Raw genomic sequence first — 13,732 nt, forward strand, 5'->3', positions numbered from 1 at the left:
ATTTAAAATTACGTATGTATTATATATGTGCAATATTATACTTTTTATATTATTTATAGTTATACGTATCATGTATTATGCAAACGTATAATATATAACAAATATATATTTTAATATGTAATCTTGACATATACATTATAATTTAATGTATAGAATGTTAATTGTATGATTTATACTTATAATATATGTTGCATATATTCACTATAATATATAATGTATAATGTATATTACATATAAACATAATTAAATATAAAATTTTTCTATTATAATTGTAATCTGTAAATAATAGATAATATATATTTATGTTTGTACCTGTTTATTAATTATAACACCTGAAATTTATTGTACTATATATTGTCAATATATCTTTCATATAATTATAGTGATATGTGGTGATACATTAACATTTTTATTATATAATTATGTTCCTGATATATGTAATACATTATGTGAACATATTTAATATAATTGAAATGATAGATCTGAAATTCTCCATTGTGAATCGTATCTTTTTATTTGTAAATGCATGTATAGGCATCTGCGCATTTCTATTGCTCATTCTAATTATTTCTCCCCATTGAAGTTCACAAGACGGAAGGCCATTTCTCCTCATTCATGGTGCATCAAATCCAGAGGCTTCAGTGCCCAGCACAGTCCCTGTGAGGACAAAATACTTCCTCAGTATTAATAGGAGCATCCCTCCTTTCGGGTTTTCTAATCAGCACTGATGGCAGCGCCGTGTGTACCTGAACTCACGTCTGCCCTAAACGATTCTACCAGGACAGCTCTTTTATTGCCTCTGTTTCACACGAGGAATTTGGGACACAGGAGGTTTGGGTGAGTCACCGTCAGGCATAGAGCCAGGAAGTGGCAGAACCACCGGGATTTGAACCATGAACCCAGCAATCTGGCTGCAGGAGGGTCTGTCCTCGCCACCTTTATATGTCACTGCATGAAGATGAGAGAGGAGAGAGGGAAGGAGAAGACGAGAGGGAGAGAAACAGAGGCAAGATATTCCCGCAGACGGAAGGCTGATAAAAACCAGACGCTGGACTTGAACCAGGTCTGCGGGACTCAAGGGCATGTCCCGCTGTGCCCCGGCAGCCCAGGAGCCTCTGAGGGGGTCCGGATGGAGCACGGCATCGCTCCTCCCACCTCCCCATGTGGCTTCAGCCCCTGCTCCCACCTGCCTGAGCTCACAGCCCGAGCCTCACAGGCAGTCACTGGGTCTAGGTCCAAGGGCGACTACTCTGGTGATGGAAACCCAGGTGGCGAAGGGTCCGCGGATGGCTTATGACCCCGTGTCCTCCCCTGGGAGGTTCTGGTCACAGATCACAGGGAGAGATGGACAACTCGAGACCCAGGGACTTGGGGCAGCTTCACTCCCATCACACAGAGTCCAGGGCAGAGCCAGATGCAGCTTCTCTCCCATCACACAGAGTCCAGGGCAGAGCCAGACGGAGGGGAGGCCTCATGGCTTCATCCTGCTCACCGTTCACAGCTGCGTCCCCTCCCTGTGGCGCCCTCCTCCTCTTAGGGGACCTCACTCCACTGTTCAGGCCTCCCCCGGACACCACAGAGCCAATAGGAGCATCCCCGTCCCTCTCCGCGTGTCCCAGGTTGGAAGGTGAGTTCTAAGTCCCTCCATCAGGTGCAGAGCGGGGTGAAAGGTGAGGCCACGCCCACAAGGGGGCAGCCTGGAGCTCGGTCAAGCCCGGAAGTCTGGGGTGGGGCTGCCCGGGTGGGCGGCTCCTGCCCCTTCATAGCCTTGTGCCTTTATGCAAGAAACTTTAATTTATGTTTTGCATATTGGAGAGGAGGAGGAGTTAGAGGATCAGACTAGTGCCTCCCCCATTAAGTGGCGCCTGCATTAAGTGCTGTCCACAGTTCCTGGCATGGAACGAGGCTGCAATCACGGTACCACTGTTGCTATGGTCTCTATGAGCATTAGCGACCTCCCAGAGCTGAGCCGGTGACAGTCCCTTCCCGTGGCCTCCCTAGACCTTGACTCCAAGCCCAGGGCAGAGGGCTGGACCCAGAGCCGCATCCGCAGCACAGATCCCCCTGTAATCCCTCCAGCTGAGGACCCTGCTAACCCGGAGCTGCATGCCCAGCACAGATCCCCCTGTAAACCCTCCAGCTGAGGACCCTGCTAACCCGGAGCTGCATCCGCAGCACAGATCCCCCTGTAAGCCCCTTCAGCTGAGGACCCTGCTACTGACCAGCTGAGGAGCCGAGCTCTGTGTCGGGGGAGTCCGTATCTCCAGAGGTTTCTGTAAACAGCGGCAGGAGAAGGATTTAGAACCCATCCCAGCCAACCTGCCCTCCTCCACCCTGAGCCCCCATCCAAAGGCCGCATGGCCATCACGCAATCCCAGACAATGTCCCGAGACTCCTGAGAAAACGGGGCAGGGGACAGGAATCACTGCTTGCCCCATTCTCCCTGGGGCTGGTCACTCCCTCTGCTCCTCCCACCACAAGCTCTGCTTGACCTCAGGGGACCGTTGAGGTCCTGGGGGGACATGAAGGTGGGCTGGAGCCTCTCCAGTGGACTTTGACTCCAGGACATCTCGGGCTGAGCACACACAGGGGTGCGTGTGGTCACAAACCAAAGGCTTTCCCAAAACACTGTCCCGCCCTGGTCAGGGACCAGGATGGCCCCTGTGTTCTGCCCAGTGGGAGACGAACCACACCAGGAGAAGCACATTACCTGGGGCAGATTCTGGCTCAGAGGAAAGGAGTAACAAGTGGGACCATCCATCCTGTGTGGAAAGACACTCATCCCCTTGTAGGGGGGTTGCCCCCTAATCTCTGGGAACCTCCTCCCCACCCAGCCAAGCAGAGGCAGCTCTGAGCCCACCGGATGCTGGAGTTCAGTGTCCAGGCCATCCGTGGCATCCAGAGGAGACCAGGGCTCCAGGGACCTAGGCAGGTGTGAGGCAGAGGGAACCTGTGTGCAGAGGGAGAGCGGGAGGGGAGGGCTTGGGGGTCAGGAGGAGGGCAAGGGTGGCCGCAGAGAGAGGACAGCAGCCGGGACAGGGTCCAGGGACCTGGGGACAAGCTCGAGGGTCGAGCTGAGACTGGGGCAGGGCCCAGGTGACGTCCTCACCTTTCACCAGCAGCTCCAGGAAGTCACTGTGCTCAGACCATCCGGGGAGCTTATAATAGATGCAGCGATAACTCCCAGCACTGTCTTCACTTACTGAGTCAATGTGGAATCTGGCCTCTGACTCAGAGGGACCAAGTTGAAACACATTATAACTATCTTTATACTTGGCTCTATCCTCCCTCTCCAGCCGGAATACGTAAACCCCAACCGGGCCCCGGCACTGGAAGGTCACAGGCCTCCCCGGGGGGATCACGGTGCCTGGCTCGGCCGAGATGGAGGGTCTGGGCAGGGCCCCTAGGAGGGAAGCAGAGAAGGATCTCAGCGTCCACTGTAGGGAGTCACCATGCCACACATGTCACTTTAGCATCACACTTCAGGGTTTTTAGCAATTTTATAGAGTTATGCAGCCATGACCACAGCCCAACCTTAGAACATTCCCACGCCTCCTGCACCTTCTACGTGCATGTGATCCTCATCGCTGCAGAGTTATTTTCCCAGTTGACAGTAAGGACCCTGAGACTCGCTCACAATTTGGGGCTTGCTCAGGGTCACGTGGGAAGTGTCGGAGCAGCCTGGGGCCCTTCATGTCTGCTGCAGAGGCCAGGGCCACTTTCCAGAGGGACGGAGGGTGGGAGGGAGGCACAGGATGGGGATGACAGGGTCATTCGTGAAGGACAAGGGACAGGGAAGCGAGGGCTCTGGAGATGGCTCTTGCTGGGGCCTGAAGGGCACTGGCCGGTCCCCAGGTGGGACTGAGTGTGGCAGGAGGGTTGCCAGGCTCCTGTGAGGGTCTGATGGGGTGAGAGTGAAGCCCCCAGCCCTGATCTGCTCACAGCAGATGCCCAGCCCGTGACAGGTCTCCGCTGCTAATGCAGGTCTCTGTGGAGACACCACCTCTGGGTTTTCCTCATAGTTTCTACTTTCTTCTCAGCCTAATTTGCATTTCCTTGTTATTAAAGCTCTTGAAAAACCCCATTGATCTCAACTGGGCTTGGGGTGGAGGAGGAAGGGCGGGTTTGAAGCCCTGAAACAGGAAGGTTGTGTCAAAATTAGCAAAATCCCTGAGCAGGGCAGAGAGCTGGCAGGGCTTCAATTCACTCATCGCGACTTCAATCATTCCTTATTATTGACAAATTAAAGCTGCATATGTTTAAGGTGCACAACACGATGTTTTGATATGGGTATACACTGTGGAATCGCTGAATCAAGCTAATTAATATAACCTCACTTTGCCTAGTTAATGGTTGTGGTGAGAACATTTAAAATCTGCCCTCTTAGCCATTTTCAAGCATACGATACATTGTGACTAACCCTAGTCATCATGTTGCACAATCCTGAACTTACTCTTCCTGTCTAGATGAAATTTTCTATCCTTTGACCAGCATCTCCCCAAACCCACCCATTTGTTCATTTTTCTTTCTTTTAACCATATCTCAGTTACTTATCAATCCGTTTAAAGACGTTTTTCATGGGCTGCTAATTCCACAAATGTGAGAAACACACACAGGATGCCTGCTCTTTGGAGGCAGACGTCTAGAAGGGAGGACAGATATTGATCGAAGAATTGTCCAAATCTGCAGCTGCGAACTGCAGTAAGTTTCCGTGGGTAAGTGCAGGGATCTAGGGGACAGGTGGGCGGTGGAGCTGACCTCCTCTGCAAAGTCAGGGGAAGCGCTATCTGAGCTGAGAGCTGAGGGAGGAGTAGAAACTACCTGAGCTGAGCAGACAGGGACACCAGGGCACTCAAAGTGGGAAAATCAGCCAGTGAATGTTGCTCAAAGGAAACAAGGTTTTAGTTAGAGAGGAGAAATCAGTTCAAGAGTCATCATGTGCAACACGGTGACTACGGTTAATAACAATGTATTACGTTATTGGACATTGCTCATCGAGGTGATTCTAAGCATTTTCACCACAAAAAAGGATTAGCGCAGGAGGAATGCCTACATTCCCTAGCCCGATGTAGCCATTCCACGCTGTGTGCCGAGTCCACAACATCATATTGGACATGACAGATACATGCAATTTTCATCGGTCAATTTTAAACTGAATTAATTAATTTTTAAAAATCAGACAAGGCGTGGTATCTCACACCTGTAATCCCAGTACTTTGGGAGGCCAAGGTGGGCCGATCACCTGAGGTCAGGAGTTCGAGACCAGCCTGATCAACATGGTGAATCCCCGTCTCTACTAAAAATACAAAAATATTAGCCGGGCATGGTGGCAGGCGCCTGTAATGCCAGCTACCTGGGAGGTGGAGGCAGGGAGAATTGCTTCAACCAGGGAGGCAGAGGTTGCAGTGAGCCAAGACCGAGCCATTGCACTCCAGCCTGGGCAACAAGAATGAAACACCGTCTCAAAAAAAAAAAAAAAAAAAAATCAGCATGTGAGACGGCCCAGTGTTGAACAGAATATGGAGTGCTTGAGAAAGCGAAAGAACCTGGAGGAATGTAGAGATGGGTGAGCCCAAGGTCACGGGGACAGGATGTGGCTGGGAAAATGGGCATGTCCAGACCAAAGAGAGGTGCACGGGTCTGACTCTATCTGAAGATAAACAGGGGAAGGGCTCTGAGAAAAAAAAAAAATTCATCTTACAATGAGATGTTAAATGAAAATTTTTGAACACAGTTTAAAAACTGTGGAAGGTACAATGGTCATGGTTGTCCTTTTGCAAATCACAAGTCCCTCGGGTCAGGAAGGGAGCAGGCAGCAGTGGCATGGACAGGCTGAGGCCGGCCTCGGGGAGCCACGGAGGGGACAGGGGCTGTCACCTGGGGGTGACGCAGGAAAAGTCAATGAAGAGAGAGGGAAAGGTGAGAAAAATTTAGAGTGAAATCACCAGGACTGGGTGACATGATGCATCTAGGAGAGAAGAGGATGAGTGTTCAGAGTCTGCCCTTTGTGACCGTCATGTTCCCCGCCAAGAAGCTGCCGAGTGAAGTGTGGGCTTTTCTGGGGAAAAGAGCCGGGCTCAGCCTTGGTCGTGTTGGGTTTGAATTCTCATTGTGGAAATCGGTGTGTGGAGGTGACACCTGCACTCCCAGGGTGACCGCAGCGCTACTCACAGCTGCCAAGACCTGGAAATAACCTGAGTTATATAACCACCACCAAATGAATGGATGAGGAGAATGTGGTGTGTATATGCAATGGAATATTATTCAGCCCTAAAAAAGGAAGGACATTCTGTCATTCGCAACAACATGGATGAACCAGAGGAAGTTATGCTAAGTGAAATAAGCTGGGCACAGAAAGACAAATATCACATGTGGAATCTAAAAAAGTTCATCTCAGCCGGGTGCATTGGCTCATACCTGTAATCCCAGCACTTTGTGTGGCCGAGGTGGGTAGATCACCTGGGGTCAGGAGTTCGAGACCAGCCTGGCCAACATGGTGAAACCCCATCTCTACTAAAAACACAGAAATTAGCCAGGCGTGATGGCAGGCGCCTATAATCCCAGCTACTTGGGAGGCTGATTCAGAGGCAGGAGAACTGCTTGAACTCGAGAGGTGGAGGTTGCAGTGAGCCGAGATTGTGCCACCATACCTCAGCCTGGGTGACAGAGTGAGACTCCGTCCCAAAACAAACAAACAAACAAACAAAAAAGGTCATCTCACAGAGTTAGAGATTAGAATGATGCTATTAAAGGCTGGAAATGGGGGGCTTGGGAGAGACACTGATCAAATGGTACAAAGTTTCGGTTAAACAGGAGGAGTATGTTTTTGAGATCTATTGCATAGCAGGCTGACTATAGTGAATAATAACTTATTATATATTTCAAAATTGCTAAAAGTAGGTTTTAAATGTTCTCATCACAATAAGTAGGTGATGTGATTGATATGTTATTTAGCCTTGTTTAATCTTTCCACAATGTTTACATATGTTGTAACATAACATTGTACCCCACAAACATATACAATTATTTGTCGATTAAAAATAAGATTTTTGGCTGGGCGCAGTGGCTCATGCATGTAATCCCAGCACTGTGGGAGGCTGAGGCGGGCGGATCATAAGGTCAGGAGTTCGAGACCAGCCTGGCCAATATGGTGAAACCCCCTTCTCTTTTAAAAATACAAAAAAAAAAAAAAAAAAAAAAAAATTAGCCTGGGGTGGTGGCAGGCACCTGTAATCCCAGCTACTCAGGAGGCTGAGGCAGGAGAATAGCTTGGAACTGGGAGGCAGAGGTTGCAGTGAGCTGAGATTGCGCCACTGCATTCTAGTCTGGGTGATGGAGCGAGACTCCATCTCAAAAAAAAATAAAATAAAATAAAATATAAGATTTTTGAAAATAAGAAAAGCAAAATATGGCAGGTGGTGAATGAAGGAGAGAAAGGGGTGAGGGTTATGCATTTTGCATTTGGAAGAGTTTGCAATCTAGGGTATATTTAAAGGGATCCCTCCAGGCCCTCTAAGAATCGACATCACTCCCACCCAGAACTGCCCTTGGGGTGACAGAGGGGACTGGGAAGACGGGATGAAGATGTGACTCACCCTCCCGCGTGTGGATCGTCTGGGCCAGGCAGAGCACTGGAAGAGAAGGTCCAGTGAGAAGAATGCCCACCACCCAGTCCCCTTACGGGGCTGCTAACGAAAGGGGGCTCGATGCAGCTGGGGGGCATTCAGCATTTCATAACGACCAAGCTAACCCTCCTCGACAGCACTAGCTCAGTGTAATCCTTCTTGCTGCAAAATGGTTTCAAGATAAATCCCAAAGTCTCCTCTTCCAAAAAGCCTCCTGCCCCCCCCAGCCCTTTTTTTGGTGTTTTTGTTGGAGACCGAGTTTTGTTCTTGTTTCCCAGGCTAGAGTGCAGTGGAGCCATCTCGGCTCACTGCAACCTCCACCTCCCGGGTTCAAGCAATTCTCCTGCCTCAGCCTCCCAAGTAGCTGGGATTACAGGTGCCCGCCACCATGCCCGGCTAATTTTTGTATTAGTAGAGATGGAGTTTCACCAGGTTGACCAGGCTGGTCTCAAACTCCGGACCTCAGGTGATCCACCCGCCTCAGCCTCCCAAAGTGCTGGGATTACAGGTGTGAGCACCACGCCTGGCCCCCCAGCCCTTCTTGAAGCTGAACTCATCCCCACACCCGGGCCCCTGTTTTTAGGACAAGGTCATCTCTGATCAGACTTAGGCCCGGGGAGAGCAGCAGGGCAGTCTTGCGGGGAGGAGGACACTTTCCTCCCCAGAATCTTCTGGACTAGAGTCAGGCTTGAGCAGGGAACTTTCCAGACCTCCCGACGCCCTTTCCAATCCTTCCCGCTCCCTCCAGGACTCACCTAGGCCCAGGAGAGCAGTGAGGTGTGGAGACATGGCCCCGGTCCCAGAACTCTGCAGCAGACACAAGCGGACAGGATGTGCTGGCCAGAGGCCTCTAGCCTATGGGGTTTCCACAGCAACTGCCTCACACAAGAGGGAGAGATTTCTGTTCTGTTCTTTCCACCCTTCCCGCTAGTGAGATGAGAGGGAGGGCCTTGGTTTCTGAAAAACATCACTCACCCGCATGACCAGATGACCCTAAACTAGTTACCTGATGTGTCAGCCTCTTTCTAAATCTATGGGACAAGTCAGAATAAAGGTCGTGCAACCAACTGACTTGGACGCCATCCCAACTCCACACGTTAACGACCACCGCTCTTGGGCAAGATGTTACAAAACTAGAAGTCGACATGTCCTCGTATTTAAAATGAGAGTCATAGAAATCCTTCCCCAAGTTTTTAATATTGTGATCTCTGCTAGAATCCCAACAAGGTATGTAACGCGTTAAAAATGATCCTAGAGTGTGCCGGGCGCGGTGGCTCACGCCTGTGATCCCAGCACTTTGGGAGGCTGAAAAATTGTGCACTCACTCTAGAGAACAGTGGGGAGGTTCCTCAAAAAACTTAACATAGAGCTACCATATGGTCCAGCGATCCCACTTCTGGGTCTATATTTAAAAGAAACAAATTCAGTATGCAAAGAGCCGTCTGAACTCCCCTGATCACTGCAGCACTATTCACAATAGCTAAGACATGAAAACCATCTAAATGTCCATTGACAGATGAATGGATATAGAAAATGTGGTACATACACACAGGGAAATACTATTCAGCCCTAAACAAGGAAGAAAATTCTGCCACGGGCGACAACACGGATGAACCCTGAGGGCATCACGCCAAGCAATGCAGATGCAGAGACCAAGTACTGCATGATGTCACTTACAGGAGATCTACAAAGTCACCAGAGTCACAACATCACAGCAGGGAATGGTGGTTACGGGGGCTGGGAGGAGGGGGAAATGGGGAGTTATTAACAAACAGGCCTAGAGATCCACTGCACCACATACGACCCATCGTCAGCAATAACGTCTTGTTCACTTGAAATTTGTTCAGAGGACAGAGCTCACATTAAGTGTTCTAACAGCGATACATAAAAATAAATATTATATATAAATAATTATAATTATTACATCTAATAATATAATTAATATAATATTGATTATTAGTTAAAATTGTTTATTTTATACAGTCATTACATATATGTTTATATATAATAATACAGCAAATACTATATATGCAAGTTTATATATAATTGTTAATATATATAAACTATTATAATTATACATATACAATTAACAGTTTGTGTGTGTGTGTGTGTGTGTGTGTGTGTGTATATGTGTGGTCTCGCTCTGTTGCCCAGGCTGGAGTGCAATGGTGTGATCTCGGCTCACTGCAACCTCCACCTCCCAGGCTCAAGCAATTCTCTTGCCTCAGCCTGCTGAGTAGAGGGGACTACAGGCGCCCGCCACCACGCCCGGCTAATTTTTGTATTTTAGTAGAGACGGGGTTTCACCATGTTGACCAGGCTGGTCTTGAATTCCTGACCTCATGTGATCTGCCAGTCTCAGCCTCCCAAAGTGCTGGGATTACAGGCATGAGCCACCGCGCCCAGCCCCATTAACAATTTTAATTGTTATTATATATATTATGTATAATACACACACACGTTCACACACACACACAGACACACACTCTCTACTAACATGAGTTCTCCTCCCCTCCTCCCACAGTGTCATTTGGCTCCAGGAGGGGGCGACGTGGTCCAACAGCACATGCAAAATCCTGAAGGGGTTGAATGGTCAGGAGAACCCGGCATTGAGGTCTGGGGCCGGATGGGCACTCAGCTGGGTGTGGAATGAGAAGCAGGACCAGGACCAGCAGTGCATTTTGGCATCGTGGAGCTGAGGGGGACAGCAGCCCACCCTATCATGGATTCTCACCTCCGCTGCTTCTGAGGACACTGGGGAGCTTGTCTCCAGGTGTAACTGTCGCAGACATTGATGAGGGTCTACACCACAGGCGTTGCTCACTTCTTCCTTACTAACCAAAAGCCAGTTCTGTTTGAGTGGCTGTGCCCCAAGCCCAGGGAGCAGGTGGGAGGGAAATGTAGTTTAGATGAAGGCGATTTTAGCAATCCCATTTTCAGGGTTTGATTCAGAGCAGGGCGTATGACCAGATATGACCAATAATACCTAAAGCAGAACAGAGCAATGTTCCTGGGAATCATATTTATCTCTTAATAACAGAGGGTTTAAAAAAAAAAAAAAACCATCCTAGGTGACAGAGTGAGACTCTGTCTCAAAAATAAAGTTTTTTGCACCAGAGTAGTCCAAACATTTCAAAAACATTGAAACATTCCATTATAATCACTGCGTTGCAGACTAGTCCTCCTCCCGGGACAAGCTGGGATGTTGTGGACAGACAGGGGAACTCGAGCTAAATCCTGGTCCTCAGAGAGTTCTGCACGATGCAGTGCCAGGTATGTTCTTCCAATCTAACCCAACTTTCTGTGAATATGTTAGACTAAGTCCATAAGACAGCAATCCATCGAAAAAATAACAACCAACTAAAACTGCTTAATATAATATATTAAAGACTTTTTTAGGCCGGGGGCGGTGGCTCATGCCTGTAATCCCAGCACTTTGGGAGGCCGAGGCGGGCGGATCACGAAGTCAGGAGATCGAGACCATCCTGGCTAACACGGTGAAACCCCATCCCTACTAAAAATACAAAAAAAAAATTAGCCGGGCGTGGTGGCGGGCGCCTGTAGTCCCAGCTACTCGGGAGGCTGAGGCGAGAGAATGGCGGGAACCTGGGAGGCAGAGGTTGCAGTGAGCCGAGATCGTGCCACTGCACTCCAGCGTGAGAGACGGAGCCAGACTCTGTCTCAAAAAATGAATAAATAAATAAAGATTGTTTTAATGCCTCAGAGATATAAAAACTAAGTGAAGGCTGTGCAGTCAAAAGTTAAAGAAAGACGGAATCCCCAGACTCAAGCTGAATACTGAACCTGGTTCTCACCTTGATGATGATGAATTAACTGAGTTTTATTTTCATGGTTTTGTAAATCACGGGGAGAAGGATAAAGTGCAGGGGTACAGATTCCAAAAGCTTCCACCTCATCTTAAGAATGATTTCAAATCACTCACCAACTTCTCGTAGTTGCAAGGAATACGACATTTGTTTTGAAACTTAGCCTTGAACACGAGGCCAAAACACAGTGGTTCCTGAGAATGACTTTCCTGCTTCTGACTCTTCTTTCACGTGCAGAATGGTTTCTATGTATTAGATTCTCCTCCCTGCCTCTTTTCACTTTAGGTCTTCATTAGCGATTTTTAATCAGCTTTATCAAGGAATCCTTGGCAGACAAACTGCCTTCATTGAATCTGTGCGATTCAGTGAATTCTGACAGTTGTGAAACCACCAACATATCCAAGATTTTCCTCACTACTCAGAAGATTCCTCCTACGGACAGAATCGACGTCAAAGGTCACAGAACACGTGGGCAGTTATTCTGGGTTTTTCCGTAAAAGGGATGATGCAGAGCTGTCATCGTTCCATATTCTCAGAGGGCCCCTCCACCTTTGCATTCCTCTAAGACTTTCATCCCAGCTGGAGAAGGTCTGTGTCCAAGACATGCTACACGTTCAGAACATCACAGCTTACTCACTCAAAAATGTTACTTGGCCTGGGCACAGTGGCTCACGCCTGTAATCCCAGCACTTTGGGAGGCCAAGGCAGGTGGATCACGAGGTCAGGAGTTCGAGACCATCCTGGCCAACATGGTGAAACTCCCTGTCTACTAAAAATACAAAAATTAGCCAGGCATGGTGGCGCACACCTATAATCTCAGCTACACAGGAGGCTGAGGCAGGAGAATCCCTTGAACCTGGGAGGCAGAGGTTGCAGTGAGCCAAGATCATGCCACCGTACTCCAGCCTGGGCAACAGAGCAAGACTCCATCTCAGAAAAAAAAAAAAAAAAAAAGTTACTTGGTGTCGGATGCACAGGCATGGACTAATGATTCTCACACTAGATTCAGATACATACACAATATTTGCAACTTAAATAAAATTGAACACCAATTAAATGTCAAGTGGAAAGACAACATCTACAGAAATAAAATGACATAAGATGCAACGTGAAATGTCATTCAAAGAGGAGTTTGCATTAGAATAGTTCAAATATTTCAAAACTATTCCAGCACATCACTGCGCTGCTGACCTATCTTCCTCCTGAGATGTGGTCACCGTAATGATCTCAAGCTTGGACCTCGTGGACAGACTGGGGAACTCAAGCTAAACCCTGGTCCTCACAGTTCTGCACATTGCAATCCTGTGTCATTCCGTCCAATCTAATCCAATCTCAAGGACCCCAGTTCCTGAGCAACCCTGGCTTGGCTCGGCCAAAGGGAAGCGTCTACAGAATCTGAGTCTAGAACGCCCGGAGGTCTGTACTTCTTGCTGTTTTCAGGAGATTCAACTGCAAAGCCCTCCCCAAGTCATCCACATTGGCTCACGTTTCTGCACCCCACCCTTCCTGCCTGGGAGGACCCTTCTTGTTCAGCCAAAAAAGCAACCTGAGGGTGGGGTGGTAGCAGGGACTCACCCATTTCTCTTTCCATCTTCTGGCCCCGATGGAACGCTGGAAGGAAGACCTCAAGATGATGATCATCTCCACAGGATTCCCGACCTGTCCCTGGCTTTGTCCTGAATATCAGCCTTGGCAGCCTGGCCTGGGCTCCCCTGGAGGATGAACTTGGCTTTCCACGGGCTGCCACCTCCAGCCTGCACTGTGGAGAGACCAGGTCCTCGGAACAGCATTTTAACCTTGTCCTCTCTTCTCTTCCAGGGTTTACCAAGACATAGCAGGTGTCATAGAAGTGAAAAAGCTTCTGCTGTACCAAGGTCAGGAATTGAGCAAAACTGAAAAACACACAGGATGTGGTCTGCCAGGTGCCAGCATCCCAGCTCAAATCTTTAACAAGGTCCAACCACAGGCACGGAAATAAACAGCTTCTCCCTGCCCTGTATACGTCTCCGATTTTACCCAGGATGGGGCTGAGGAAGCAACACAAATTCCCAAATTTTACTTTTTTTTTTTTGCCTGAGAGCCAAGGCAATATTAGACAAGCCTTACTCCCTAATTAGTGCCTGACAAGACCCATATCTCTGTCCCAATCCTTCTATTCAAAGTAGGCACTATTTGCTTTTACCAAATGTGAAACTCACATCGAAGCCATGCTGTGAGTATTTACACCAGAGAAATCGGCAAATGCTACATGTCAGGGTTGTTTTTTGTTTTTCTTTTTGC

The 13,732-nt window shown here is 48.4% G+C and overlaps 1 protein-coding gene across 2 annotated transcripts; it reads right to left on the minus strand.

Moving 5' to 3' along the window:
- Positions 1-494: 494 nt before the first annotated feature.
- LOC129460746 (leukocyte-associated immunoglobulin-like receptor 2) lies at positions 495-13,467 on the minus strand. Of its 2 annotated transcripts, XM_055239051.2 has the most exons (6): positions 13,028-13,467; positions 8,381-9,362; positions 7,596-7,631; positions 3,110-3,403; positions 2,223-2,273; positions 495-657 (listed from the first exon to the last, which is right to left on the minus strand). In XM_055239051.2, the coding sequence occupies exons 2-6, from the start codon at positions 8,412-8,414 to the stop codon at positions 614-616; spliced, it is 459 nt and encodes a 152-aa protein (XP_055095026.1). In that variant the 5' UTR covers positions 8,415-9,362; positions 13,028-13,467; the 3' UTR covers positions 495-613. The 2 variants fall into 2 exon arrangements, with proteins under 2 accessions (XP_055095026.1, XP_063471531.1); XM_063615461.1 differs by lacking the exons at positions 495-657; positions 2,223-2,273 and having other exon boundaries at positions 2,841-3,403.
- Positions 13,468-13,732: the final 265 nt, after the last annotated feature.

The sequence above is a fragment of the Symphalangus syndactylus genome, chromosome 13 (genome assembly GCF_028878055.3).
Source record: "Symphalangus syndactylus isolate Jambi chromosome 13, NHGRI_mSymSyn1-v2.1_pri, whole genome shotgun sequence".
NCBI lineage: Eukaryota > Metazoa > Chordata > Mammalia > Primates > Hylobatidae > Symphalangus > Symphalangus syndactylus.

What these genes read in the sequence shown, in the direction of transcription:
- LOC129460746 (XM_063615461.1), bottom strand. Translation starts at nt 8,414, where the DNA reads ATGTCTCCACACCTCACTGCTCTCCTGGGCCTAG. An exon ending in CACTGCTCTCCTGGGCCTAG is followed by an intron (nt 7,632 to 8,380) that starts GTGAGTCCTGGA and finishes CTTCTCTTCCAG; the next exon opens with TGCTCTGCCTGGCCCAGACG. An exon ending in GACGATCCACACGCGGGAGG is followed by an intron (nt 3,404 to 7,595) that starts GTGAGTCACATC and finishes CTTCCCTCCTAG; the next exon opens with GGGCCCTGCCCAGACCCTCC.